This window comes from Amphiura filiformis, chromosome 17 (assembly GCF_039555335.1).
Source record: "Amphiura filiformis chromosome 17, Afil_fr2py, whole genome shotgun sequence".
In the NCBI taxonomy this organism is placed as follows: Eukaryota; Metazoa; Echinodermata; class Ophiuroidea; order Amphilepidida; family Amphiuridae; genus Amphiura; species Amphiura filiformis.
In genome coordinates, this window is record NC_092644.1 from 45,139,286 (window position 1) to 45,166,277 (window position 26,992).

General features: G+C 35.9%; 1 protein-coding gene across 1 annotated transcript; it reads left to right on the forward strand.

Annotated features, from left to right (window-relative positions):
- The first annotated feature begins 16,937 nt into the window (after positions 1 to 16,937).
- On the forward strand, positions 16,938 to 25,350 carry LOC140137865 (chymotrypsin-like protease CTRL-1). Its single transcript, XM_072159666.1, has 6 exons — positions 16,938 to 17,092; positions 19,504 to 19,582; positions 21,082 to 21,268; positions 21,779 to 22,080; positions 23,249 to 23,394; positions 24,187 to 25,350. The coding sequence occupies exons 1-6, from the start codon at positions 17,072 to 17,074 to the stop codon at positions 24,379 to 24,381; spliced, it is 930 nt and encodes a 309-aa protein (XP_072015767.1). The 5' UTR covers positions 16,938 to 17,071; the 3' UTR covers positions 24,382 to 25,350.
- Positions 25,351 to 26,992: the final 1,642 nt, after the last annotated feature.

The following is a 26,992-nucleotide window of genomic DNA, read 5'->3' on the forward strand; positions in this document are numbered from 1 at the left end:
TGGCACTATTTACCATTATTATTTATCTTACACCTAGGATACACCGAAAACTGTAAGGTTAACATAAAAGATTCAACAAAGCAGAACGCCCTGTTTTCCCCTTCAATAATTCTGTATATCAATTATATTGTTGTTATTGTTGCAATTGATGTGGTTAAAAGTGGCAGTGGAATTGATTATGGTTCTTATTGTGTTTTATCTAAATATTAAGTTCATGAAGTTCATCTAATAATACAAGAGGAAGTTACCTGATTTCTTAGATAAACAATGTCGTTGACGCACTTTGATACGAACCTTAGGACTTGCGATGACAAGGATATAATTATCTGCATTTAATCGGGGCATAATTTATATATTGGAGCGAGATATTATAGAAATTTTAATAAGAAAAGAACAATTCAAACTACGTTTCTATCAGTGAACACACACAATGCCTAAAGGTTACGGTTTTCTCAAAATCTGCCTTAAAATTTGATGCAGGTAGCTACTTAAAAAAATTTGACGTAGAGAGAAAAATGACATTGCATCCGAAAGCATATTATTATTGTGGTAGATATTCTAACCAAGAAGTGTTTTAATTTGTGTTGAAACGCCTGATGTCGCTTTGTGAAATATTTCTTATTTCTTCTCCAATGCGTCTCTAAATCGCTTCTACATGGTGTCCCAGAAAAAAATACCGAGTGAATAAAATTGAACGTAAGTCGAGAAGTAGACATCAGAATCAAACAATTAAAAATGTAGCGCATACCCTTTTTTATTGTGCATCACATACGAAAATATTATTTGATTCAGTTGACTGGTTGCGAAGAAATTAACAATTACATAATGCGCGCATCAATGCAGTTCATTCCATGTTTGATCACAGGTGCTTCCTAAAGTTTGTGTATCTCATTAAATTTAGTCCACATTATATTTTTATAATCTGACGGTGTTATATTATTTATGGTTTTATTGAAGATTATTAAAAGTTTGTCCGAGAAAACATTGATTTCTGCAATTGGAAGCTTTCCAAATTTAATTCTTTAGGTTGTGCAAATGATTATGTTTGTTTTAACTTTTCAAAGAACATTTGGGCCAAGAATGACAAGGATCAAGTGCTTACAGTTTAAGTTTATGTGTGATTTTTGACACCATGCAACATTAACGTTGAAGTTTTGACAGATTTAAACTTTGTATTACAATTTCTACATAATATTCCAAAAACTTATTTTTGTGTGCACAGAAATTGTTTTAGCCAGCTGGAATTCTTTCATGTAATAATTCTTTATGCACCATTTATATCAACATTAACGAAAAAATATATTTACAAGTACCGAGCATCATCTTACATCATGCAAGCTTTCATTTTCAATATCGTGCAGGTTTTCAAATTTGAACAAAACCTAATTTAATGTTTTGCAAGAAAAAGATTGTTTAAAAAAGAACGAAATGGATTTCACGGACCAAAACATGACGACCTTTAAAGTTAACAACTATTGTGTTGAATGATCTTTCTTTCAAACTTGGAATGAAGTGAATTGACGCATGCGTTATGTAATCGCTCATTTCTTTACAATCATGCAACCGATTCAAGTAAAATTGACGTATAAGATGCAGAATAAGATGGGCTACCAGTTGATGTTATGATTTTTGGAGTCTGATATCTATGTCTCGACTTACGTCCAAATTCATTCGCTCGGTAATTTTTTTCTGGGACACCCTGTATAGTTTGTCTCGTCTCAAGTTGAGAGTAATGCCATCATGGATTTCACCGCAAATTCGAAACAGAGTCGCTAGCTTTCATTGAGACTTGCCATAATGTCAACAAAATTATCAGTCATTAAACTCATTCTTAACATCATAAAACAATCATTGTTATAAAGGTATTTTGTTATTACAGTATTAAAAATCAGAAGAAGGAATATTAAAATGTGAGCACAAATTCGCATCCAAGCATTGAAAAAAATCAATGCATGAAATGCACTTATCAAAGATCCACTGCTTGGTTCATTGCTTCATGAATATTGATATCGTATTTGAATATCACTTAATTAACATAGATTTACATAAATGAAATATGTGGAAAGATCAATCATCTTCCCAGCATACAATCCTATATTAAGTGTGGTTTCTAAATTCATCTTGAGTTTCTTGATTAGCATGTTCTTTGGCGTTTCAAGACAAAACAATAACTCCCTGGCTTCCTCAATGCAGGGGTGAGAAGGTATGATAGTTTAGCTGCTAAGCTCCTAGATTTGGTACAATTGTGCACTTTGTAATAAAAGCATAAGAATGCCCACACATGAAGTACACGGTCCAAAGTTTATTGTAAGATGTGGAGCCACATCAGATTTGACCACTAACGAGGACACACAGTGGTAAAAATTTGAAAATGCTCCAATCTTGTCGACAGATGCATCATATTAATTGTCTGATCACAAGGATTTCAAAAATATATAATTTATGCTATCTACGCCCTATAGTTACAGAGTTAATCTACAAAAATCTAATTTTTGGGTAAAAAGAGCACATTGGTTGTACAGGGGTAAAAATTTTAACTTGCTCTGATTTTGCCAAAATTGGTGGCAAATTATTTGTCTTGACATAAGAACCAAGAAATAGTATAGTACTTACCATCTAAAATGTACTCTTTACTTGTTATTTGCAGTGGAAATGCAACGGTCAACAGGGCCCTATGGCCAGCCAATGACATTTTAAGTGTTTTACCTCTATCTTTGTAGGTTAACACAGTAGATATGCAAAAATATTCTTTTTATGATTTGTGTCAGCTGAACGGACAATTTGCCACCATGTTTGTCAAAATCGGAGGAAGTTGAATTTTTTACCCCTGTACAACCAAAATGTGTCATTTTTACCCCAAAATGAAGTTTTTGTAGAATAACTCTGTAACGATAAGTCGTAGATAGCATTAACTATACATTTGTGAAATCCTTGTGATCTGATGAATAATTTGATGTATCTGTCGACAAGATTAGAGTATTTTCACATTTTACCCCTGTGTGACCTTTCGTGACCTCTAGAGAGAGGTCACTAGGGTTCAAATCTGTAATAGCTCCACATCTTAAAATGAACTTTGGACCATGCACTTCATGTGTAGATATTCTCATGCTTTTATCACAAAGTGAACAATGATTCAGCTTAGAAGCTGTTCTTATGAAGATTACATTACAAGCATGCGAAAATCAGCTGTGTGCAAATAGTATGGGTCCATGAGTGTCCCATATACAATGCAATATATGGGTTACACGTATAATGGGGACTGTTGTTATCAATTATGAATTGGCCCTAAATTATGCAAGCAAAATACCATTAACTAATGCACAATTTCCTATCAATTATTTGTTAATTAAGATTTACAGGACAAGAAGAATAGTACTATTGCGATCATCCAACTTACACAGAATTGCAGATACACAAACTACCTTTCACGTGTCATCAATAATACATTGTCTGTACAATAGAGGTTATCCGTGTTCTATAAGCTGCATATCCTACCAGCGACTCCTATACCTTGTTTAGGACTTTCAAAAGAAGTACCTGTATGTGCAACCATGACTATTTCAAAATAGCCCGCCAAAGTCATGCAGGTAACTCCGAGGTCGTTCATTGAATTAGTTTGAATGAGGAATACTACGGGAACCAGCGCCTTTTGTTAGAAGTCACGCATGAGTAAAGTGGATAACCTCTATAGGCTGATTCAGACAAAGTGTTATTCAAAATATGATTAAGAATGACAACTAGCAAAGTGAATGCAAAGAATTTTGATTGATTCCTCGCTCATACATTGTAATACAAAGGTAGTTTATTTTTTGTATTGTCTGCCAATTCTGCTCTGCCCACGTTTGCACTTGCACTGAACCACTAAGGACAACAATAAGTTTTATTATATTTCTTATTCAATAAATGTAGTATAGGTAAAAATATTAAAAATCCCCTGTTTGCTTCTATTAGGAATCGATATTGCATGATGTAATGCAATATGGAGAACAATAAGTTTTATTATGTTTCTTATTCATTAAATGTAGCAGGCCTATAGGTATTTTTTTAATCCCTTAGAAATCGACATTGCATGATGCAATCCAACTGACCTTATTTTTGCATTTACATTATGTATGCATACTGTTTTCTGACCTGTTACTTACTTTTGATGGGAAATGCTCATACCAGCAACATTTAGCATTTGTGCAGTCATTCAATTTTTTTTTGTGAGCAATGAAGGGATTCATTTTTTTAGCCATGAACGAGCGGGAATGTAAACATTCAAATGGAGAAATTAAAATAAAATAAGAGGATGTCAATCCATTTTGAAATGTGGGGGGGGGGGGGTACAAATCCACCTTGAAATGAAGCCCCAATGGAAGCCATATCTATTTCATGATTGGTTACAGTAGAATAGACCTCAAAATCTAGGTATAATAAACTGAAGGTCATATCATACTTTAGCAATCACTATGAGCGAAGCGTTTTATTTTTATGACATCACTTCCATCGGAAGAGCGACTGCACATGTATGTAACATCACTAGCATGCTGGAGCGTCAAGTTGCAAGCTAGTTGACTTCAAGGCAACTTTGATACTCTGCCGCTTGCGACTGATAGTATAATGATAAGCCCTTTACGTGACACTGAGTGTGTCTGAGAGGGATCTACCCTTTAGAAGTTCAAAGTTTTCCAAATCACATCCCAACCAACATTTTTGTTAGACCTCAAAAATGTGACTATATTGTTGAACGTTGTGCTTTCTTTAATCAAACATGTGATTGTGACTTTATGATTAAAGTTGTCAAAATGATTCCACTACTGTCTACACTTATCCATAGTCCACTTGCCCATTTTGCATACTCTGGCTATTAACTCGGATTTATATTGATTTGTGTGCAACTGATAGATTTTCACATCTGTATCTGATCTTTTCAGTCACCGCACTCCCTCTGTTTGTTAGCTTTCCAAGTGGACTACTGACTTTGCCTTGCGGTGAGAGTTAGGCCAATTTCTGGCCTAACTAAAATTGGCCATGATGTAATGCATCTTTAAATGGATCTGCCTTGTGATTGGTCGCCCATATCTCGCTATGGTTTAAATCTTCCGGGCCCGCGCCATTACCATTAACTACACCGTACACAACTATCTGTGGTATTTGCGGCGCTTTTGTGTTGACGCGAAAGTTAATCTCTCATCAAACATCTAGCGCGTCTTGTACTATACCATGCTTAGTACTTGTGGTTAATGGACTGGTAAACAAGTATGCTTGACAGTGTGTTTTTAGAGAGCAAAGTCCCGGGGTAAAGTTCTGCTTAAAATTCATAATGTATATATTAAATCTTTAAATACCGTATTTCACTTTCGTAAAATCAATGGGATTGTTAATGTGGTTTGATATATGTGACGTGTCATGTCAAAAGGAGACACTTTTGGGCAGGATCGTAAATGGAGAAATAGCCAAAAATCTGCCGGTGGGTGATTTTTTCACAATTTGGGTTTGTTGCGAATTTGTGATTTTATTAATGTTAAAAATATTGTCTGATAGTTTCAGACCGGAATATAACTGGCATCTTGTATTTTTTGAGACATTTTTCAAGATAATTCCTACCCTCAACATTGTCAATAATATTTTTAAAGGCCGATATCGCAATTTCAAATTTTATAATACCACAACTTCCGAACTCAATATCTTCGCTTAGGAATGTCCGATTTCATTGGGGAAATCGGCTTTGTGGAGCAAAATATCTTTTTATTTAAGATATATAAAAACCTCAAAATTGATAACCTTCCCAAAAGTGCCTCCTTTTGACATGACACGTCACATATTTGTTATCATGAAGGTGTTGAAGAATATTCGAACTGATAAGATATTAACTATTTCAAATGAGATATACTTACCATAGTGGTACTTACTTTTTTAACTCTCTTTTATTGAAATGTCGCCCTCAATTTATAAAGCAACCAAGCTCTCTGACTGAGCCAACTAGAAAACAAGAAGAAAATATTTTGTAATTTGAGGTCGCTCTTAACTTTGCAAAAACAACCCAGGCCTGTAACAACCGGTCATTTACTTAATTAAATTATCACTTATAGTTTTTTTTTTTTTTGTATTTGCTTTTTGTCTTTAAATTGTCTTTTTATTGAAAAAGCCAAATCAACGTCAAATTTCAGTAACTTACAACAACAAAAAACGTATATCTTACTGATGGTGTCAAAGTTAGCATTTGTCTCTTACGAGTAATGTAAACATTCAGGTTAAATGTTTGATTTGATATTTCATGTGACTTCTCATGTGATTGCACTTGAAATGAATCTATCCTGAGATTTTGCAATCAATAATTAGCTGGATTATTGAATGTATTTCACACTCTAATGCAATTCAGTGGCACAACATTCTCTTGAAGGAAAATAAAAATTTGGACCAAATGGAACCAGTTTTTTTAAATAAAATAACTGTAAACAATGTTTTGAGCAACAGTCGTGCTTTTCAACGATGTGCAATTCAAATACAAGAAATGGTTCCTACTAATATAAAATTAAAAAGAAATAAAGGGTGATGTCGAATCCTTTACACCCAAATAATGTGTTCTTGGTAGTAAAAACATAAATAATGGGTGAGGCGCTGCCGATCCCATTTTTTACTGCCGAGGACCCATTATTTGGGTGTAAAAAACAAAATGTTGCTGTTTCTTTATTTTAGAATCCGGTACTCCTGTCTTACACCCTGTGTATACTCATGCACAACTGACCATAACATATAGGTCTCATCATCAGAGTACCCCAAACAGAGTCCATGACAGAAGTCAACTGCAACCCACATCCACAAACACCACTTTTGTACGGAGAGCCTATCAAGCATGTACAGACTGTAACAATTAAAAAAATTATACAATTGAATTTTCAATTTTAGACAAAAATAAATAGGTCATGGCAACTGTGTCGTCCAGAAAATGAATTGAGCCATTTTTAACATTTTCGCGCATATCTACGACGCACAGTGGTCCAGAATCGCCTCAAAGTGTGCCAAAAGTAGGAACGGAACATAATCGTCAGATAAACATGAAAAGAAGGGTATATTAGGGGTTTGGGGGACCGCAGATTTCATTGAAGCCATTTTTGAAACCGTATGACGTCATCAAATTGCTGAATTTTGATTGGTCGGTTAAATTTTCGATGCTTATGTATTATCTTTGTCTACACCGAAAGGCGAAATTTTAATTTTGGGGGTTTGTGGACCCATATAATATGATAAAAGTGATTTTTAAAATGTATGACGTCATCAAAATGCTTAATTTTAATTGGTCGGGTGAATTTTTAATATTTATATGTTATATATTTGTCTTATTTTGTCGAAATTGACAATTTTGGACGTTTCTCGACTCAAAGAGCCCGATGAAAGTACTTTTAAAAACGTATGACGTTCTCAAAATATTGAGGTTTGATTCGTTAGTTAAATTTTCACTGCAAAAGTAAATATACATATTGAAAGGCAAATTAGCATTTTGGGAATTTGTGTACCCGTGGAAGCAGATGAAAGTACATTTAATAATGTGTATGTTATCAAAATGCACATTTTGAGTGGGGTCAACCATTTTGTCATGGTCATGAGAACGTATTTTGTAATTATTATAGTTGAAATTCATCATTTTCAGCGGTTTTAAGACCCGTATTCATGTTATTATTTCATCTGAGTTTCTTTAAACTTGCACAAACATAAAACATATTAAAACGTTATACAAACCAATCAAAGTTGTATAATGTTTTATAACTTATTAATTCGACTTTAAGAAAGATTATGAAAAGGATTTAAAACAACTATACTCTCAATAAATGTTATTAAAATGTTGTCTAAATGTTATGATATAAAACGTTTTCTGCCAAACATTGCTAAAATGTTATGCTAACTTTCAAAGAACATCATGTACAACATTTAATTAAACCCTATTATAAACATTGTAAACAAGTTAATATGAAAACGTTATGATCTTTACTTGAATCGACATTTTAAATTTTCTGTGAGTCCTTTAAAAACGTTATGTTGAAAGAAAATACATATTTTGATTTTGCTGGGTTTACGTCCCAATTTAATTTCAGCATTAAGTCAAATTGCAGCATTTTCACTGTGACAACATTCTTACATTATTTTTTAGAAATAACAGCAGAATACCCGGGCAGAATACCTTCTGCACCCTAACCCTAAACCCCGATCCCAACCTTAACCCTAACCCTAATTATTATTAATTATACATACAATTTATTCTGCTACACACTTGACATTTTACAGGTATAATGAACTGGTGTAATTTAATGCAGAAGTTTTTACCCATCTTCTAAATTGGTTTGTGAGTCTTTGTCAGGCTCACAATAATACAACCAGTGAGAGCCGTATGACATGTCCAAGTACTACGGTCGTTTGCGGTTAATAGGTATATGTGTATCATGTGGATGCGCAATCAAAATGGAATATATAGGACACTTAAAACATGACCTGTCACGTAGAGTCGCAAATAGTCGCAAATTCCTTTAGTATCAATGAAAAGGTTAGACTTTGGTCCAAATATCCATATTAAAATTTTGGCGGAAATCGGTGGAAATCCTAACTAAAATGCAAATTTTATCCAAAAAGCCTCATTTTTGAGCATTTTGGACCAAATTGACTGACCCTAACTCCTAAATTAAAACTTAAATCACAATTTGAAATTTATATTCTAATTTGGTTACTTATGGGTAAGAATCGTGTGCAATAAGCAGTTGGCGGCATTCTCCTTGATAAAGTTACAGTTCGTTTTTGAAAGATGCCACTTTGAACACTTTAGGAGCAGAATTTGTACTTTTTCATGTTCACGGAGGTAAATGACACTACCGGAAATCACCAAAAAATTAAATAATGGTAGAAAAATATTCTTTATGATGTTTTCTTCCAGAAACAAGTTAAAAAAGTAAAAAATTTCATATTCACCAATTTGGACTTTTGGCACACTTTGCCTTTGCCCTGGACCACTGTGCGACGTAGCTTGCATCGTGTAAAATTTACTTTAATGATTATGCTTTTCAAAACAAAATAAAAGGGGTCATGGCATAAATGTGATATGCAGTAATATATCAGTAATTATATAATATTGGATGGCATTGAGGGTTGTATGAGAATATACTGCACGCGCCATGAATGATATTCAACGAGCCGGTACGGCGAGTTGAATATCATTCATGTAACAAGTGCAGTATATTCTCATACAACCCGAAATAAAGCCATCCAATATTATTATTATTATATAATATGAAGCTGACTGAAACTCATAAATGAAAACATTCATGCATCAGAAACACAAGGCTGTTTATAGACACAGGCCTAGGCATACACATAGGCTAGGCCTAGTCAAGGCTAGGCTGGCCTTGTTATTGAATATTGTGTTGATTGAATGCACACGCACGCACCACGCAAACAATTGAGTAAGCTTACCGTGAAAATGTTGTAGGCCTAACTACTGCAATACCGCCGTGAAACGAGTAACCATGTTCTCTGTGCACCGTCAATATTAAGATACTGACCTGATTAACTCAGATTATACCCGATGAAATCGCCGTATTTTAGCTGCAGTTTTGTGCTGCTTATGTGCTTCGCAGGACAACATGACTTGCTGCACATCAGAGGGAGTCGTGCAGTACCAAAATTAGTCTCAATCACTGTTTGTGAACGCTCTACGTGAATACTGCGTTTGTGTGATGCGTGCATTCTGGGTATTGTGATGAGCGTGCGGGTATCAAGATATATTGAACAGTTTTGTAAAAATACTGAACAGTTTGATTTAAACGTCATTCAGTACTAAAAATGAGTGGTATAGATGGAAGCTTCATATTATATAATAATATAATATCTTGGCTAGTAGCACACCGTACCCTCTTCCAGCAGTGCTATAATTTCCCATATTAAAATTTTACAATGCAATATGACCTGTGCATCGGGTCTTTCTAAGAGAACTTTCAATAAGAGATCATTTTAATTACAGTAGTAAGTGACAACAGATATGTAGCATACTTGACCGATGACAGAATAGTGAGACAGATTAACATTGTAAACGTGGGTGGGTTCAAAACCAGTACCTTTATTTTGGATTTGCATGCAAACAACTAGCTACTCAGACCTTCACCTGACATACAGAACTGGACCAGGTTATTCTGCTAAAGAGAACATTTCAATTATAGTAATAAGTGATAACAGACATATGACATACTTTACGGATAAGAGATTATTGAGACAGATTGACATTGTAAACAGAGGTGGGTTCAAAACCAAATACTTTATTTAGGATTTGCATATGAAGACCTTCACCTTCTTACAGAACTGAAGCAGGGTATTCTTGTTAAGCGACCACTTGCACCTTTTAATGAAAGTAGAAGAAAATTCGCAGCTCACGCCGCTCATACTCTGACTACTACTAAGATAATCAATAACATAATCTTTGATTTGACTGATCTTTGAAACGTCACAATGTGAAGGACCTAGCTGATTAAGATACTCGTTAATAGTTTGGTTTTCAAAGACAACTACTCTAACCTTCACCTTACTTGAAATTTTGAAACAGAATGTTCTCCCTAAGAGACCAGCTTTTAAAGATAGAAAGCAAGAAAAAAAAAGGAAGGAAAGACAAAAAAGGAAATAAAGAAAGAAAGAAAGTAAGGTAAAAAAGTAAGGAAGCACAGAAAACAGAAAAACCAGAACGCAAGAATAGAAGGAACGACTGAAAGAAATGCAGAGGAAGAATGGAACTTAAAAAAAGGATAGGCAAGAATATTACTAGTATATTAAAGCAGTCAAGGTTGTCACACAACCCCAATCGGTCAAACGCAGCCTATAAATCTAAGCACATACAATGACCATGTACCTTGCTCCCTCAGACCATAGCCTCAGACCCAATCAATTAATGACCCAATTATCTGCTGTGTCCCCACATGTAGGTCAACTCTTGTGAAAGGTAAAGGAATTGCAGTTGGTGACAGGTTTATTGATAAACACATTGGAGTTGATGACAAGTTTAAAACCAAGACACATGGCCATAAAAGCACACCTCCTGCTTATAAGAGCATTTCAGTGGGTGCTACTAGTTTGTAAGAATATTCGCGGCTCACGCCGCTCATACTCTTACTACTACTAACCGAAAAACTTTTCTTGGTTCCTTTCCTATTTTTTTGCCACATTTTGCCATGTTCGCACGTATCAAGTGTATACCATGTAAAATAAACTTTCATGCTTATCGTCAAAGATTTCAGAACAAGTTTTTCGTTCACTTAATTGACATTAGTAAATAAATAATATGATATTTATTTCAAATTTGCAAGTTAAGATAGGCCTTCTACTTCAAATGTCCCATTCTTTAAAATTACCCATCTTAAGAGCACCGACCACATGGTTTATGATTCAAATCAATTCATTCACTTTTGCTACACAAAGACACGAAAGTGGCCAAAGCTGTTTCGGACTACTTTACATATTCGGTCATATCTTCGCTTGTAGATCACCGATTTTATTAAAACAAAGCTTGTGTAGTACCTTACAAAAGTACCTTGACGACCGGGAAATAACTTAATAATATAATTAATAGGTGACATGGTAGCCTCATACAATTGTCTAAATTGTATCATTTTTTTTGTGGTTAAAACCTGTATCTAACTTCAAATATCTGGAATCAACAATGGCCTCTAATACCAGCGATCTAACCAGGCGGAAAAAAGCATATTTGGACTAAGTTTTGGAAGTTAGAGTTGGGGGGCACAAGCCGTGTTTTGGCAATTTTCATTAGAGATTTTCTAAATTTTGCAATCGATTGGGGGCACCCCCCCCCCTAGGCCCCTCCACGTGCCCATATGACGCTACGCCACTGAACAACAATTAAACAACACAATAAAAAGTACTTATTGCTCTTTTCATTTTATTAAACAGAGTTTTTTGGCGTGTGGTGGTGAACAACCAAACTTTTTTGCTATAGGGTGTAATGGTTGTGCGCTATACAATCCAGTCAGTTTATTTAAACTCTGGTTATCATTCACGAAAATCCTAAAACAGGAACGACTACATTGACATTCGAATTGGCGATGAATTATTAGGCAACTTCCTCTTGTATTATTACATGAACTTCTGAACTTACACAATATGAACTTGCAACAATGACAACAAAATGATAGATATGCAGTATTATTAAAGTGAAGAGAAGGGAAAAATAAGGGGAAAACCAATGAAAGCAAGAGTAAAACAAGTCGTAACCTTGAATCTTTTGGTAACCAAACCAGGTCAAACCAGGTAAAAAAACAGATAATGGCCCGGGATCATACAACAGTCTTTGAGCTTTTGAAGCATAGAAATAATATACTTTTAAGTTAAAACTTCCCTTTTTACTAAAATGGGTTTACATTATATTTCGCTCGACTTGTTGAGAATAATTTTAACACCTTCAAATCGGATCCATGGGATCCCCTTCAAAGAAGCATTTTCTGTATTGCCTTTGCTCACAAAACTCACACCACATATTAGAATGGTCATAATACAGACAATAAATCAACAAAAAAGTTTGAAATTAGATTAATGGTTTGACCTGGATCAAACTCGATATTTTAAAACACACGTCTTGCATTTCATTTAGTTCTCTAAACTCTGTTTTTAACTGAAATCTGCTCTACAGTAGTGTCCCAATACAGATTACCTTTAGGGGTCGGTTACCCATCTTTGCACAGTATTTTTGTGGGGCCTAAGAGCACATCACACATATTGAATTGATCCTGAATACGCATAATGTCCTTCTGAAAATAATTGTTTTATAGAAAATGTGTTTTCCATGAGTTTACACTATGGTGCTCATACTGGTTTTTAAGGAGGCTGAATTTGAACTTTGTGGGGGACACAATTTCATTTTTATGAAACATTGTTCTATTATTATCAAATTTATTCGGGTTTGAGGTGATATTTCCTTAACGTCGTCAGTAATTGGCATTTGTCAAAACTGAAATGCACTTGCAATGTATCATTTTTTTAGCAAATGGGAGGAGCTCAAAATATAGCTCTTAAAAATGGTACGTACTCAGAAAGTTTGATTCCCCCGTGGTCAAATTTTATAGAATCTACAATAACAACTTCGCGGATTCCTGGTTGTCTAATGAATTCACGCTGTTTCTTTTTGTACAGTAAGTATTATTTGGTTGCAGGGGGCCATTCAATCTTTCTGAGTACGTACCACTTTTATGAGTCATGTTTTAAAGCTCCTCACACTTTTAAAATTTTACAAGTGCCTTTCAGTTCGGACGAATACTTTTTGGTATTTAGGTTCAGTAAGTGAAATACCGGTATCATCTCAAACCTCAACAAATATGATAATATCAGGAATTTTATCCCCCGCCCTCCCAAAAAATAACAACTCAAAATCATGGTCTCCTTAAATGCGCCTTTTTAGGCAAACTCACTACATTAATTTCATTTTATTTTATTCGGCTGGGAAGCAGGAGCTAGCAGGGGACTAAAAATTTTCTCCATGTACAACGATTTGAAGCAAAGGTGATAATGACTACTAGTAAACAATTGTCGAAATCCCCCAACAGTTTTTGCACATAATACAAGTAGAAAGTTCTTTGCCTCTCATCCAAGTCTTCTTTTACCTTGTAATGGGATGTAGGGAGCATATCGTTTGCATGGTTCATCTTCCTGCATCCTCAGGATATGTGCCAGGATTGCCAGGAATCGTAGTTGTCGTGATTTGACAGAGTTGATAAGAGGCACAGTGTTGATGATGGTATAGATCTTTTCATTACTAACATGGACAGTGCCTGATATTCAGCATTATCCTGTAACATGATGTACCAAAAACACTGATCCCAGGACTTACAGATGACAATAATGAATAGGGATGGAGCTAGAACATCCCCTGCAATACTCAAGTAGTCACTAGGAAGGGATCGGAGTTGTTACCATCTACCATTACGGCGCTTTGTGAATTAGTATACAGTACGCGTATTATAGAACCACAGTGCAGCAAAACAGAAAACATCATCTTCCTGTTGATTGAATCAAAGGCTTTCTTGAAGTGAATGTTACAGTGAGTGGAATTTTGCTGTGTATAGCTTCTGCCTGGTCTAAATCCGGCTTGGTTACTTCTTATTACAGGATCAACACATGGTCCCTATTTCTATTCAGTAGGATCCTATTATACACCCTATACAACTGACATCAGTGTGATTCCTCTATAGTTGTTCATGAGGCTGAGGTCTCCTTTCTTTGGAAGGGGAACAATAACATTGGCAATCCACTGTTCCGGCGGCGTTCTACGCAGAATTTATGGATGATGTCTACCACAAATAGAGAAGTCGTGATCGGCGGGTGGTGGGAGATCAGATGTTGGTGGTCCATTGTCATTGTTCAGCAAAGCACAGAAGTAGTCTTTCCACTCACCAATTAGTTTGATCTCTTCTTCCCCGTGATGTCGGATTATTTTCCATGCGGAGTTATAATTGCCATTTTCATTTGCTACTTGCAGGTTTTCCATATGCCTGTGTATAGAGGAAAGTTCGTCGGCCTTGTATGACTCGTTGAGCTGGATATTGAGCCTTCTCCACACTTCTCTTTTGGCGTGACGAGTTCTAACAAGCAGATATGCCTTCTTGGTTGCATCTCTTTCTGATCTCAACTTGAGGATCTTGTCACCACATTATGAGCACGATAATGTAAACTCATGGAACAGACAATTATTTTACACCATCTCCGCACACACTCCAATTAAAGCCATATTATAAAATTTTCAAACAAAATAGATTAGCATTTCTTTGCCATAAAATGTTAGCTTTTACTGTCAGATATATCCCTTTTATTTTGAGCCGAACAACTACGGCAAAGCAAAGAAAATTGGAATTTACTACCAGCGCACATACGTACCACTCCTTCGGTTATGTTATGGTACGACCCTTTGTTGTGCATATCACCGTCCCGCACGCCGTGTACGTACTGTGTGTTATGAACATCGTGTATGCGTTCGACTAATAATTCCATCGTAATAATAAAACACCGGTTCCGTCGTTTTATTCAAAATCTCGGATTTTGACAAAACTACAGCACCTAGAGTCTTGATTTTTGCAGGGTATATTGGTTTAATAAAGTACAATATAATCGTGTAAAAATGAATTTTAAAAATTCAGTGAGGGCGTCCTCCTCAGCAAATGTTATAATATGGCTTTAATATTTAGCTTGCATGATTTCTGCAAACCATGCTTTGCACATCGTGAAGAAATTATTACATACTTAATGTCAAGTCTGTATATGAAGTTGCCCAAAATATCTAAGGTCTTTTGGGAAACTTCATGTATATCCTCAATACGAAAGGTCAAAATTTTCATATGATGATCGACTTTTCATCCCAGCTACATACACTTAAGTACATAGCATTGGATTTATAATGTCTACTTAGTTTACTTCGAGGACTTTATGTAAATTTTTAATAATTTGCCATAACATTTGTATAATATCGTGAATTACAACACAAATTTGGTGTGTCCTTGCTCTCAGCTCCCACAAAAAATACTGTGCAAAGATGGGTGACCGAGCCCTTAATACCGATTTTGCTCCCTCAATGTTACTCCCTCCTAGTAGAAGTGAGGTCCATGAAGACAGCTGAGAAATGCAGCCCATATCTCTAAATTGCGTGCACGCACAAGCAGATTTGCCGAAAGCCGCATTCCCTACTACTAATCTGCTGAATAAGCAGTAGTAGCTTGCGTGTTGGTTACTTCCCTTTTTGCCCTTTTGCATCTCTCTGCTGTCCTCCATGCCAAGTTGCCCTTTTTTCATATTTTTGCTTTATATGTGTATTTTGTTTCTTTCATTTTGTTGTGTTTCTTGTATAATGCAGGCAATTCGGCCGCGATGTTGTGCAGGTTAATAAATTCATATCATATCATATCATATCATATCATATCATATCATATCATATCATATCATATCATATCATTTTACCGGGCATTTTACTCAAATTTGACTGTGATGGCTAAAACATTGGTATACAAGGGTCATTCAAAAAGTTCTACCTCTATCGTCACATCTTTGTTATCGTACGTGCCGGGAATTTGATATTACCCATTAAATCTTAAATCTTGGCTACAAAATAAAAGTTATTTGATTACAATATAATGTTTGGTTGTTAAGATGTGTTGGTTAAAGCGAATACAGATTTGGTAAGTCAGAAACGGTCTGACAAGAAAAGTTAATTTTGATTTTTAAAAGTTGCCCACATCTAGGCCTGTATGGAAATCGTTTTTTTTTTTTTTTGGGGGGAGTTCAAATAATTTAATCAATATCTAATGCTTGCAGATAGTACAGTTTTACTGGGTTTTGTGTCTTTTGCATAAGAAAACCCGATACATGTCCAGAATAGTCTTCATATTGACCTTTTTCATAAGTTGTTGACTTCGATCGGGTGAGCACTTGTCAAATGTAAATGCTACAATACTATGAACAGAGTAGTGTTGAAGTCAAAACATTCTTCTAATACAATACTATGCACTTAATAAAAGTCAAGTCTGTGACCGCAGATTTGTCTAAATGCGAAGGGAAATCCCCTGACATTACTAAAAAAACTTATTTTGGAATTGGATAAGAATGGCCGGGCCGCGACTGATCTAACCTATTCTAAATCTAATTCCAATCTAAATCAGAAACTAACCAAAGTCGTTGATTAATAGACACGTAGGCAAACTTTTGGCCAATCACGTTTCATACCCATATATGGACATTTTATTGATGACGTTATCGCGGTGTCGTAATCGAAAAATTCTCTTCAACCATTCAATAAAAAATTCCGGAATTTTTTTCCACTTTTTATTGTTTCTGATTTCAAGTTTCAATTCTAACAATGGGATCGTGAACGATGGGCGTATCTGGAGGCGTTTCAGCCAATCAGTATGTGACAACACTGGTGTTACTTTCTTTCTAAAAAAGTATAAAATGGTGTGTTTCAGACACTTTCTTCACAAGATCAGCATACCTTGTTTCATAACTTTAGGTCGGCTTGTTTCATATTTGGAAGACCAACCTGTTATCGTATCTAACCATAGCTGTGTCAATGATGGAGCTGCAATATAAGGTATGTTTTTTTGTATTGTATCAGAGTATGTTCAAAAAAGGATATTTGACTTCGTGATTGAGTTCTGGATTGTATTCTCCACTCCAATCGTATGTACAAGTATATATAATAGTTTATTAGGGTTTAGAAATAGGTCTTTAATTGCACTCACCCATAACAGTTGGCATTGACATAAGTCCGATTTCGCGAAGCTCGGCTTGTGGTCAAGCTTCCTAAGCATGCTAAGTCGGTAAGCTACCCTTACAATGTGGATCCATTTTATTGGTATGACTAATTGGGCTTGAGTCTGATGGCTTAGGAAGCCTGACAACTAGCCGTTGAATAAACGCCCATTGGCCCGAAAACCTTCAAAATTCTCAATTTTCTAATTTTCTCTTTTTTATGACATTAGGGTTCCCTTCTACACCTTGAAGTTGAAAAAAGATGTTTTTATAATTTTGTAATTTAATAACTTTGTAAAGGTGCCCTAGGGGTTAAAAATAGCCTGACCAAACTTTGGTCAAAAAGAAAAAAAAATGATCTCCGCTGTATATGGGCAAGTTGTTGCTTTTTATGACATTTGACCCCTTGCAAAATTAATCTGAACAGAATGTAAAAAATGCTCATTTTTGGTCAAAAATCCCGCTGTACGAAAATATGACCATTTAGAAAAATATATTTGACCGACCAAAGTTACCCCGCTGACCGAAGTTACCCCATTTTACGGTATATATTTTACAACATGCTGCAACTAGCCTTCTGTATTTCAGAATTTCAGAGAAAAAGAGTGAGCACTCGTTTATAAGACCATTACCTAAGTCCTATTGGAGTCACAATAGCCAGACAAGTTTGATCTCGATGATTATTACCGACAGTTTTTGCAAATGACTCCCGCTCATGAATGGGTAATACATGCGTTTAATGAGAAGGCCTAGTTATGCGCAGAGGATGATTTAAGCACTTCCCACCACGCCACTGTGTTGACTTGCGGTTAGCACAGCTGTGTGAGTGAACATGACACGACTGCTCGCACACTGCATTGGCGGCCATGGTTAAATTTGAATTTGGACTGATATATTTACAATAAAAACGCATTCACAATGCTGGTTGATTTCACATTTTATGTTACCTACAGAAGGTGTGAATTATCCTTCATGCATACATCACTTTAGATCTGAAATCGACCAACTAATAATGACACACGCACAATTCTTAAACAACGTCTTTTGCACAGAATTCAATGGGATTTGAAAAGTTAAGTGGCAGTTGAAACTCTGGTGATAACACGTTTGCAGTGCATGATGAGTTATGCGCAAGACATGCAGGCCTTATAATGCATCAGCATTACTTGAGCTTCACCATTAAAAGGGCATTTCGTGATCCACAGCCTCATCCTCCCACTTTCCTCTGGCTACATAATGTTTATGTACCAACATTTTCTTGCAGATTAATTCGTTTTGCAAAAATATCGTCAAATTTGAATTTCGTTCTGGCCTATGGAGCAGTGTAATACACATAATCATGCATAACTCCTTTAACCTTCTTCCTACCAGAGTAAAAAAAATCCGTTGCCCGCTACAGTCGGTTATTTTTAATATGCTTGCAAGTAAATTTCACCTTATATTATGATGTCCTATAGTGCAATACCACTGTTTTTATATATCATTGTTGTTTGCATGTAAATTTTATGCCTAGCTGGTCTAGTTTTTATTGTATTCCTAATTTTGTTAAATTGTGCAATCTGATATATACTTATTGTAATGTATTTTAATATGTATTGGTTATTTTTTGATGTTTTAAGTTTGACCCCTGGGCCAAACTGAAAAACAGTGTTTACACTGAGTTTTGTTACCCAAGCAAAAGAAGTTTTAATAAATAATAAATAATAACTCGCAAACGCAAAATCGGAATCAACTGAAATTTTGGGAATAAGTTTTTTTCGCGGATATCTACTGAAAAATATCACAAAAAGAGCATGCTAGGATCACGAAATCCTCCTTTAACTTATAAAGTATGGTTTCTATAGGTATGCTGAAAGTTGTTCCAGAATGTTTCTAACCGGTTTATTATGAAATATTTTAAGGACGGTTAAATTTGCTATTTTAAACAATACAAAAATCTTTTAAAAAATTGCGCATTGTTAAATTGGGAAATTCTCCATTTAATACGCTATATTGGTGGAACTGTCCGATATTGTTTTACCCAAAATCTCAACAATTGTTCTTCCGTCGAGGTTTCAAAATAAGACTACATGAAGTTAGATTTGACTTATGCTATTTGAGAACGCGCACAAGTTCTGCGACCATGCATGTGCATCACAGAAGATACAAAATCAAGAAAAAATAAGAAAGTATGTGCGATTTCTCTTTCTCTGTTACTGCTACTTCTACCGGCAAAGGTTTTTTAAAAACAATTGTATTTTTATTTTGCAGAATCTTTTGGTGGCGTTTGTAGTGGCACTGTTTCTCCCAAATGTATTGCCTTGTTGGCATGACAGTACAAGTCCTTATGGTGAGTACAACTAATTATTTGTAAACGAACCGTGCCAGCCAGTGAGTTGAACTTCTAATCTAAATTATTAGGCTAAATGAATTTTACCACAGCTCTGCTATCTTACGTTTCGGGATATTGAAATTACCCATGATTAATGATTATACTCTTAGATCCAGGCTACAAAATAAAAGTTATTTGATAAAAATTTAATTTTTGGTTGTTAAAATTGAATTTTTTAATTTTTTCTGGATTCCTCAAATACAAAACAAACAAATACGACAGCCTACGTGAAATATTTTGGCTTTTATGACGTGGCGCACTTTTTGTATTATTGGTTCCATTGCAAATCCTTCAGTCTTTCAACAACTACGCACGATACGATACAATACAATACAATAAATATAATTTAAATAGCGCCTTAGCATAAGTATGAACAAAGCGTGAAAATGTGTGAGATTTTAGGAGATTTTGTATGTACAGTGGTGTTGTTTCATGTTTGCTTTAAAGCGAATGTGAGTAGTTTGAAGTTCGCTCATTTACTGGTAGCCAGTGAAGCTCCTTCAGCAGAGGAGTGGTGTGTTCCATACGTTTTGCCTTGAACATGTTGAAAACAAGTTTTTGTGTGTTTTTTACAGTTGTTCCATATATATACGATCATGGGGAAAGGCAACGTGAAGGATTGCGGGTAAAGAAGGTTTCGCCATTATAGGCCAGAAGGATTCGGGCTATTTCCCGACACACCAATTGACCTTTTTCCCTCTATCCTACAATGCACTATTCCAGGGGGGTATGACGTAATTCATCAACCTCATAGATCGTGTGCATCCGATGGTCTTTGCCAGGCCTTTGCAAACATTTTGTCTTAATATGGGCATACTGATTCCATATATGCGGATTATCGTAAAGGCCATCGATGTTACTAATTATGCAATTATTGAATACACGAGTGATGCAGTTACCGAGCGAAGAGATTTTGTTTACGTCTTATTTTCATCTCCGAAAAAAAAGTGAAACGGACGCCGACAAAATATCACTGCGTGTCCCGTCATTAGTTTTTCACCATTGGTCTATAAAATGTATACAAAGTTAGGTTTCAATAACAGGAAACTTTTTTTGGCGACGACACCGTGTCAATAAGGCATAGAAATGTTGTTTTTTGCCCCCGAAAGGTATATTAGTGATCATGCGCCATTATCATGATTATCGGTGATTCCTTTTTTGTGATGAAGGCACCAGCCGAAATGTTCGTATTCCAGAATGTAATGAACATAACTCTGTACTCCCCCGGGGAGATGATGTATTTTGCGACACTCATACCCCACTGGAATAGGGAAAAAGGTCTATAACTATTTAACCCGTGTGGTTTGTGCAGACCCCTTTCAGATTAGTCTTGGCACTTCGTGAAGAAATATTCCATACTTATTGTCAAGTCTGTATAATGACAAATCGAAATACAGTTTGAGAGACAAAACGACGCGATTTTGATATAACTTTTAACCCGTTTTTTTTTTTAAAAGCGGACAAATGGAACGCCAATAAAGAAGTGTGCGGTACTCTCAACGACAACAATAAAATTGTCAATGGGAACAGTGTAACCAGCACATACACTTGGCCATGGCTGGGTATTATGAAAAGAAGTGGCAGCTTCAGATGTACAGTTGAATTGATTGCACCAAACTGGGCTACAACTGCTGCACACTGTGTGTAAGTACTGTACATTATAATAGTTCAATATTTTATTTCGAGTTTAAGTTTCAAATATATTTCACCTTCTTGCCATAGCCTTGCTATATATGTCTTATTCAATAATAACTCCCAAAAACATGTAAATGTTCAAGGACTGGTAGATTTCAAAAATATCAAATTTTAACCAATTGCCATAAAATTTGTATTATATCGCGAATTTAAAAATAAATCAAAATTATTTGATATCAGAAGGACATTCCTCGTATTCAGAATGCAATTCAATATGTCTGATGTGCTCTCAGGTCCCACAATAAATAGGCCTACTGTGCAAACGTTGCTATCCGATTCCTTAAATCTGCCATTTCAGACCAATTCACTACTATGAGCACCATAATGTAAACTCATGGAGAGCACATTTTATATCAAACAATTATTTTACAACATCTCCAGACACACTCCCAAATAATAGTAAATAACAAACCAAATGTATTCCAAAAGTGATGCCAAGCTATGTGCCTTTCACTATAGGGATGTAGATAGATACAATCAACCTATTTTGGCATCCCAGTTGACGGTCACTTTCGGACAAGCAAATAAGGCTTCAAGTAATATCTGGTCTACACAGGCTAGAGGTGTCTCACAGATCATCCTTCATAATGGCTGGTCAAGGAGTTCCGCTCGCAATGATATCGCTATCTTGCGTCTCAGCTCTGCAGTGTCATATACCACACGTGTGAGACCAGTTTGTATGCAACATCCTGGGTCTGAAAATGACGATTTGCTTGACGGCAACTGCTGGGTTGCTGGATGGGGAAGCTTGACGACAGGGGGTACGTATCATTTAGGGGTTGTGCAATAGTTATGTAGGCCTACTCCGAAGAGGATACAACCGGGGGATACAAACTTCGAAACGCATATTCAAAGGTCTGACCAGGGATTTTGAACAATGGGATAGGCGACTAGCGACTGAAATGACGTGACGATTCAATGTGTATGCTAGGTCTAAATAATCATCCGAGGCACCACTTTGCAGGAGGAGTAGGGGAAACGTTAAAGGTTTAGTAGATTAGGTCTCCCAGGCACCCTCACTAGTATGATTCACGAGTTTTAATACCTAAATAGGTAAAAAACCCGGGGGGATCACTCACATAAATGGTCTGTACGCATGCGTGACCAAAAAAACAAGTAAAAGGGGTTGTTTTTTAGGCAAGGCAGGTTACGCGCGTGACGCGTTTAGGGTCTAAAAACAGTGATTTTCAAGAATAAGGGTAGTTTTCTGAAGCTGGACAACTTGTTTAGGGTACCTTTTCAAATTTTTGAGTCCAAAAAGGGTACATTTGTTGCATTTTCACCAGCCAAAAACTCATTAGGGGGTAAATTCTACACTAAATTACCTTATTAAGGGGCTAAATTTGCTGGTAGGGTAAAACTCGTTTAGGGGGTGTTTGCAAAAATTTGGTCACGCATGCGTACACTGTCATATTTGAGTGGCCCCCGGGGTAAAAACATTGTTCCCGATTCCCGATTACTAAATACAGAATACAGAATCAGATTTTATTGACATTCATCTTACAATAAGATATGGTCAAACAACGGATACAAATAAATATACAAATAAAGTACAATAACAATATAAAAAATTTACAATAATAATCTTGAATATATTAGATTAACTAGGCACATGTCTATTATTTAAATTCCAGTTTTTCAAACGCAGTATTCATGAAATTAGCAACTGCATTGGTGGTGTCAAATCACCCATGATAAGAAGAAATTTATCATTTTCATTTGAATTGTTTGTAAATATAAATATAGTAAACAGGGGAAAGAAGAATTACGCATTCATTTCAAAAACACCAAATTTCATTATCCTTCACTTTTAAGCAATTTATAAACATTTTTTGCACTGATGATTGCGTAGTAAAGTCGTATTCGGTTTCAGGGCGTAGTTCATTGAACTCACCGGACTGCCATTTGTGCCATTTTGTCTGTGTATAGGTAGTACGCCTAGCTATTTGCAGGACCTGAAGGTTGATGTTATAAGCAACCCCACCTGTGTGGCACAAGCAAGCCCAAGCCCGTTTGAAGTCACTCCTAATCACATCTGTGTCGAGGGAATAGCAGCAGGCAGTGGGTTGTGCAACGTAAGTCGAGATTGGGCCGTAGGAAATTGATTTTTTGGCTCTCGTCACCATGGTCACCTCACACCTCAATATCTGGAATTTTTTTTAAAAGATTTTGGAATGCTTTAGGAAAACTTTATACAGATAAATAAGGGAACAATTTATCATTCTCTAAGTTTTTTGTGCCTTTTATGGTATCCCCGGATGGTATCACATTTGCAAAAGACGACAAAGAAAACTGTTTCCGCGTTTCCTCGAGTAAAAATTATTTAGAAAAGACAGAAACTACTATAATGCTAATTTTACATTGAAAAAAAAACACCCATTACTTATCAATTCATAAAAATCCTCCGGACGAGAGCCAGAAATATTTTTTTTCTGGCATAAGTGTTTTATGATTCGAGAGAGAATGCCTTGTGGGCCTATGCTTTCGCACAGGTAACCTTTGACAGGGAAGTGCCCATGCAGGCGTTTTAAAGCCCCTTATATTAGAGGCGTACCGACCGGGGGCAGGGGGTTGCCACCCCTGGCTCGAAATACCTGGCAAAGTTGACCAAAATTGTAAAGTGTATCTATGACACACCGAGCAAAGCGTTAAATTCCCGGTTCCGGCAATCCGTGTATCCGGAATAATGAATACATGGAGTACCGGAACCGGGATTAAATTTATCGCGCGCTTGAGGTGGGTTGGGTTGATTGTATGTACAATTTCGTGAATATGTGAGCCTTGTGAGAGAGCCTTACTCGTATTTGTATGTGTCGACTTTTATAATAAATTAAATTATTGTTTTGCTTGTTATAAACTTGAAACAGGGTGACAGCGGAGGCCCACTGATGTGCAAGTATGGTGACACGGATTGGTTGTTGCTTGGAATCACCAGTTTCAAGACCCACTCGCAGTGTGGAACAACTGGTAAACCGGACGTGTTCACACGAATGTCGTCATACGGCCAATGGGTAACTGATACAATAGATGCCAGAGGGGGTCCAGGAACAGTAACAGTCTAAAATTAAATATTAACAATATAAGATTTTAATGTTCTTTTAAAGCTAGACTAATGTTTCTAAAATATCGAACACATTGTTTCATTTGATCACTTTAATAACAATAACAAGTATAGACATTATATCAACAAACATGATCAAACTTGGTTATATCCTTCATGTAATTATTCCATGTAAGCTAATCCTAAATCTGGCCCTAAGCCTAATACTCTAATCCTAAACCTATAACCCTAACTTGTCATTTTAAGACCAGGAATTTTATAGGTAGGACATCGACATTGAAATAATGAGCCACGAAGTCCCAGACACGAAGTTCAGGAAAATGTCAAACTTTGTATGTTTTGTATTATATTTAAGTAATTAACTGCAGTTTCTTTATTCAATATCATAACAGGTTCATACTTGACAAATTTATGGTGAATGAATAGACTTTCATTAAATATTGAAAAAAACCAAAATTACTCATGCCTAATGTACATAAAAATATCATGAATACATAATTACCTGCAATTAGCTAATTTGCATAATTAATTACTTTTTGTGTATTTTTTTTAAATATCTTTGTATACATGTGTGCAAAAACGGTTTTCTATTGGCATCAATTTTGCATATTAATTAGCTGAACTTAGTCATTTTTTCACCTTTAATTTGTCTGCAGATTAGCTGAATTTGCTAAAATAGTATATTTGGTTAATTTATTATAATTATTTAATGATAGATTTTTTAATTTTGTTTTGTTTAATGAAGTTAGGAAAGATAGGCATTTAACATGTGATACTCAAATTAACGCTGCTTTTTCAGGCAAGCGTCTAAATAAAATCTCGAAATGTGCCAATGTTGTCATTATAGCCACTTGTGGCAGGTTTAATTCCATCTTAAAGTTGACACTACATCACAATGCATTGACCGATTTCAATTCCGTTTTTTGTTTTGTTGATGCTTTAATAAAGCTCATTCATGAAGAAATATTAAATAACGTGTTCCTGCTGCGCTTATTTTTGAGGTGATATGCCTGGTAATATGTATAGTTATATTAATCAGTAAGTACGGTTAACAGACGCCTTTCTGGCAGAGCGACTCGTGGCACAGTGTTGTAAACTTTCATCATTCTTTTGTCTGCGTGTAAACACGGGTAATGAGATGCAGTTTACAATTCCCGCCAAGGTCGTATCATTTCACATTTTAGGTGGGATTGGGATATACCCACCGGACGCCCAGTAGGGCTGCCATTGAGGTGTAGGAATGCGTGAAATTGGATTCGTCTATATCGAATCTTATGATGGTTGAATTTACCTACAAAAATCTGCAAAGGTATAAATACATTCGCATTCAAGTGTAGATGACATGCAAATGTTATAATGCCAAGTTTTAAGAAGCTACTACAGACTTGACATTTAGTATGGAATATTGTTTCGCACAATTCCACGACTGGTGTGCAAGGGGTCTGCATAAACCACACATGCTAAATATTAATTGGTGTGTGTCGGGAGATGGTGTAAAATAATTGTTTGATAGAATGTCCTTTTCATAAGTTTACATTATGGTGCTCATAATAGCTCATAATGTACTGAATTTACCTAAAAAGGCGGATTTAGGGAGGCTGAATTTGAGCTTCGTGGGGGACACAGTTTCAGACTTTATGCAACATTGTTCTGTTATTACCAAATTTATTGGGGCTTGAGGTCATATTTCCTAAACTTCGTCAGCAATTCGTATTCGTCACAGCTGAAATACACTTTCAATTATACCACTTCTTGGAGAATGCGAGGAACTTAAAAATATGGCTCTTAAAGGTGATACGTACTCAAAAAGTCCCACCTGGGGTCAAATGTTGTAAACTTACTGTAGAAAAACAACTGCGCGGATTCCTGGTTGTCCAATGAACTCACGCTGTTTCTTTGTGTATAATAGGTTTATAACATTTGGCCCCAGGGGCCATTCAAACTTTCTGAGTGCGTACCACCTTTAGGAGACAAACAGACTTGACATTTAGTATGGAATATTTTTTCGAAAAATATCAAGACTGGTCTGGAAGGTGTTTGCATAAACCGCGCGGGCTAAATATTAATTGGGGTGCGTCGGGAGATGGCGTAAAATAATTGTTTGATAGAAAATGTGCTTTCCACATTATGGTTCTCATAATGTAGCGAATCTGCCTAAAATGGCGGATTTATGGAGGCTGAATTTGAGCTTTGTGGGGGACACAATTTCGGACTTTATGCAGCATTGTTCTGATAAATATGGGTTTGAGGTGATATTTCCTAAACTTTGTCAGCAATTGGCATTAATCACAGCTGAAATACACTTGCAATGTATCAATTTTTTGAACATGGGAGGAGCTTAAAATGTGGCTTTTAAAAGTGGTACGTACTCTTAACTTTTAAATGGCCTCCCTGAGGTCAAATGTTATACACTTAAGGTACAAATCAACTGCGCGGATTCTTGATTGTCCGAAGAACTCTCGCTCTTTTTTGTGTACAGTAAGTTTATAACATTTGGCCCCAGGGAGCCATTCAAAATTTCTGAGTGCGTACCATTTTTCAGAGCCATATTTTTAAAGCTCCTCACACTTTCAAAACTGATAGATTACAAGTGCATTTCAGTTCTGACGAAC